General features: G+C 44.6%; 1 protein-coding gene across 1 annotated transcript in view; it reads right to left on the bottom strand.

The window, feature by feature from the left end:
- Positions 1-547: 547 nt before the first annotated feature.
- The window catches only part of LOC102031507 (pinopsin-like), a 46,777-nt gene continuing 42,842 nt past the window's right edge, over positions 548-4,482 (bottom strand). Inside the window, exon 4 of the mRNA XM_014308861.1 lies at positions 548-730. Coding sequence (XP_014164336.1) covers positions 548-730 — 183 coding nt within the window. The remainder of the gene's footprint in view (positions 731-4,482) is intronic.

The raw sequence follows: 4,482 nt of genomic DNA, 5'->3' as shown, positions 1-4,482 counted from the left end.
CAGAGGGATGTTCTGGGTCGCAGAATTGTTTCAGCAGAATTGTTTCAGCAGAATTGTTTCCCAGCTCTGCTCCCACTGCTGCCCTGCAGCCTCAGCCTCCCTGGCTGCCCTGGCCCCAGAGCCCCCCAGAGTCCCAAAGGGCTGGGATCCCTCTGCTTTGTCCCTAATGCTCACCAAGTGGCATTCACAGAGATTCCAGAGACAGGGGCTTTGCCCAGCTGAGTGCTGTGCATTCAGAGCTGCTCCTTCACTGAGTGCTGGGGGAAGTTATCTTTTGCTGCACTAACTTTGTAAACTGACAAAAAGTCCCTAAAATACATATTTTCCTAAGCTTCAGCTGCAATTTCTAAAGTTTGAAGCATAACCAATACATGCCCTTTAAATTTTAGTAGAGCTTTACCCTGTAACTGCATAGTTCATCATGATCTGTTGGGGTTTGTACTGAAAAGCAACGTGAGACTTTTTGGAGGAGATAATCCAAGCCAGGGAGAGAGGGACCATCTGCAGGCTGCCCATTCCCTCCTGGAGAGCCTTGTGCCCCCTCTCCTCACATGCAGCTTGTTTCTTGGAGCCCTCCTACAGCACCACACTCTGGATCTCTCTTTTGGGCTTGGCTGGGCTTTGGCAGAAGCTCTGCAGAACCTGGGGTTTGTTGCTGCTTTTTCAGCCTGGGCAAGGAGCTCTGGGGGGATTTGTTGCACCTCAGGAGCTCCACAAAGCACCTGTAAAACTGACACACAAAGAGAACAGCAAGTCAGCAGGAGTTTAATTCAGCTCAGGTTTTATAAGCCAGGCTTTATCTCATGATTTGGTATTAATTAAGTTCCTGGGATAGCTCTGGAACAGCATGGGTGTGACAGTGTTTTGTGTTGGAGGTTGAAATGTTTTGTCAAATAAAACATATCTATTGAATGCAGGGAGCCCCTGATGCAGGGAATGGTTGGCATCTGACTCCATGACTCAGAATGTTGAACAATTGCTTTATTGAGCTATACTACATTACATGAATGCTATATTTTAACTATACTAAAGAGACTAAAGAAAAAACTGACTGAGACAGCCAGGACACAGCTTTGGGCCAGCTGGCCAAGGAAACAGAACAATCCTCAGCAGAATCCACCTGACAAATCCCTTCAGGTAAACAATCTCCATAACACACTCCACACGTGCAAAAACAACAGGGGCAGAGAATAGAGATGAGAATTGTTTTCTCTTCTTTTCTCTGTGCTTCTCCAGGAAAATCCTGGGAGAGAGAATTCTGTCTCACTCTGTCCAGAGAATGTGAATGTCACACATGTCCTTGTGCTCAGCAGAGCAGCACAGAGGGGAGAGAGCCTTGAACAAAATTCTGGGACAGGTCACAGGCCTCCAACAGCTGTCCTGTGTTTTATTGATCACAGGTATTACTGACTTGGTGGCAGAGAATAGAAGGGACTAAAGCTTCCCCAGCCTGCAGGATCTGTCACCTGCTGCAAACCCTGCTGTGGTACAGGGATTTTGGGGAGCTGAGAGTCACTCCTGCTGCCTGCACCAGGATGTGGATACATCCCCTTGCTCAGAGTGGGGAATGGATTGAATTAATTGAGTTACCAATGGAACTGATGCTGGCTGCTTTGGTTTGGGTCTGACCGGGGAAAAGATGAGATGTTAAAGCTCTCAGGAGGGGTTGGTTCAATATCTATAACTGGAGGGATTTTTTCAGTTGCACGGCAGAACATTCTGTGGATCTGAGAGCAGAGGGAATGTGCAAAGCACGAGGACAAGGAAACAGCCTGTAGCTGAAAAAATGAGTGTTTTAGGTGGTGTGGATTGTGTGCATGGCCTCCCTAAGGCTGCAGGGTCACAGGCTGGTAACTGATCTCTGCACTCAAGAGTCCAAAACAACATCACTGGTAATTCTTTGTACAACACAGCTGCTAGCAACGAGCTCTGACAACTCTTGTTATCAACAGCCAAGTGAAAAATCATGCTGGATTTTCATCAGCAGCCTTGCTTGCTGGGGAAAGTGGCTTTTTTTTTAGTTTTAAACAATTTTTGCATCAGCTGAGGTTCCTTTTTTCCAATGAGAAACTGCATTTTCTGAGGATTAAAAACTTTGTAATAATCAGAATGTTTTCATCAGCCTCTCACCACAGCATTGAAATATTAAGCAGCTTCAAAACTCATGGGCAGAACTGTCTATTTTCTAGGTTTTGTTCCCCTCATGGTGAAGCTCACATGGCTCTTACCAGGTACCTTTCTGCTGCTGTTTAATCCCCAGTGAATTCCTGTTTCACTGGAGAGTCTCCTCAATCTGCTTAACCTTCACCTGCTCCTTGCCTGGATGCGTTTCCTGCATGTGAATGTTATTTTATCTGGCCTGCTCTCAGATTTTATCCAGCCTCATTAAAGATTTCTGAGCTTTGACCAGAGTAGGGGGGGAGCCTGGACACAGAATTGTTTTGAGAAGAGCCCAGAATTAGAGGGCAGTTGCTTGTATGAGCTCTCAAGGCATCTCCTCCAGATTCCCACAGCCTCAGGAATGCGGCTGGTGTTGAGTGTGGTTTTCTGGGTGACCAACAGCTCCTGCTCTCCCATGCCTGGCACTCCTGGGTGGCTGCAGCACCTTCTGGCCTGAGGTTCCCTCCTGAGTGCAGGGAAACCCAAACTATTGACTTCTCATTCTGCACTGATTGCTGCTAAAATACCAACTGAGCAATGGAAACCAAGTGGAACTTAAGAAAAATTTAAAAAAACCCAACCACAAAACCCCCTCCACAAACAAAATGAAGCATGTGTGGAGCACCTGGAGTAAAAGTTTGTGCTGAACTTCAGGAGTCTGACATGGACAAACCCAGTTTAATTTGTGTCTAGCTGCTGCTTGTGTCAGCAAGCTGTTTAGTAAAGAGATTAATTTAGAATTGTCTGTAGAAAACTGCTGTGCCCAGTCTGTGTTGTTTTGGAGAGCTCTTTGCAGCCATGCACACGTTCAGATCAGCCTGGGGGCTCTGAGCTGCCTCTCTGGAGGTGACCAGGGCTGGGGGTGTTTGGAGTGAGGCAGAGTTACCCTCTGTGTGCTGGGCTTTCCCTGGCAGGGGATGGCAGCAGCTCCCCAGCACTGCAGGGGTTTCATCAGAGAGTTTATTCAAAAGCTGAATTATGGAAGAGAAGGGAAAGAAAGGCTCCTATCCCAGGGAAGGTGTCAGGGAATTCTGCAGAGAAGGGACTGCATCCCCTGGGCTGTTTGTGGCACTGAGTGCTGGAGCTGGTGGATGCTGAGGAGATGATGGATGCTGAGGAGATGATGGATGGTGTCATGGAAACTTTCACTCCCTGGCAATTTCTCATGTCCCAGGAAAAACACCAACAGCTAATTCAAGCCAGATTTAAATCAATCTTTTACCATCATCATTTGTATCCAAGAGAGAGTGAGCAATTTACTGTCTCTGCTTCCTGACAGCTTCCAAAAATCATTTCAAGTGGACAATTGGCTGGACCCAGAGAAACAAATGATCCACCTGCTGTAATCCCAGCAATGCAAAGATCAGTGGAGTGTGCCTGAGCACATGAGCTGGTGGAGCTGGAGCTGCCTGAGGGATTGGAGGAGCTCTGATGCTCTCTGGTTTTCTCTGTAGATCTCTGCTCATCTTCACTTTCATTGTCAGTCCCTGTGCCAGGGGCCAGCCCAGCTCCTCTGGCACGGCCTTCTGGCAGATCCTCACCAGCCCCAGGAGGGGAGAGCAGGACAAAGAGTGCCTGAAGGATTTCAGGGGGGTTAAAGAGGAAATCAGAGGGCTGGTGTGGTGAGGAGGAGGAGTTGCTGTGGGCAATGTGCTGGGCTGGGTGTGGGGCAGCAAGGGCTCACATCCTCACAACACTTCACATATCGGAGTCACCTCAGACAATTTCTGGTGCTCCCACTCTTGCCAGAACATGGATTCCTTCTCTTCTGCTGAATTGGGCAATGGAAAGGAAGGACCAAAAAATCATTTGCTATGTGCACATGTGGGGAGCTAGTTGTCCAACTGCCAAAAATGCAGATTTGTTGAATAGATTTGCTCCTTGGAGCTGTTTTTCAGAGCTTCCCTCTCATGGATCTGGGTCATGTCACTGATGCTCTTTTTATCTCCTGTGGCTATTAATTGTTGTGGTGTTGGGTCCCAGGACAAGGTGAGAGATGAGAACTGACTCCAAGTTCTCAGAAGGCTGATATATTATATTAATTATATTATATTAATTATATTATATTATATTATATTATATTATATTATATTATATTATATTATATTATATTATATTATATTATATTATATTATATTATATTATATTATATTATATTATATTATATTATATTATATTATATTATATTATATTATATTATATTATATTATATTATATTATATTATATTATATTATATTATATTATATTATATTATATTATATTATATTATATTATATTATATTATATTATATTATATTATATTATATTATATTATATTATAT

The sequence above is a fragment of the Geospiza fortis genome, unplaced genomic scaffold (assembly GCF_000277835.1).
Source record: "Geospiza fortis unplaced genomic scaffold, GeoFor_1.0 scaffold101, whole genome shotgun sequence".
Lineage (NCBI taxonomy): Eukaryota > Metazoa > Chordata > Aves > Passeriformes > Thraupidae > Geospiza > Geospiza fortis.
Note: the sequence above shows the minus strand (reverse complement) of the source record. Positions and strands in the feature narration are given on the sequence as shown.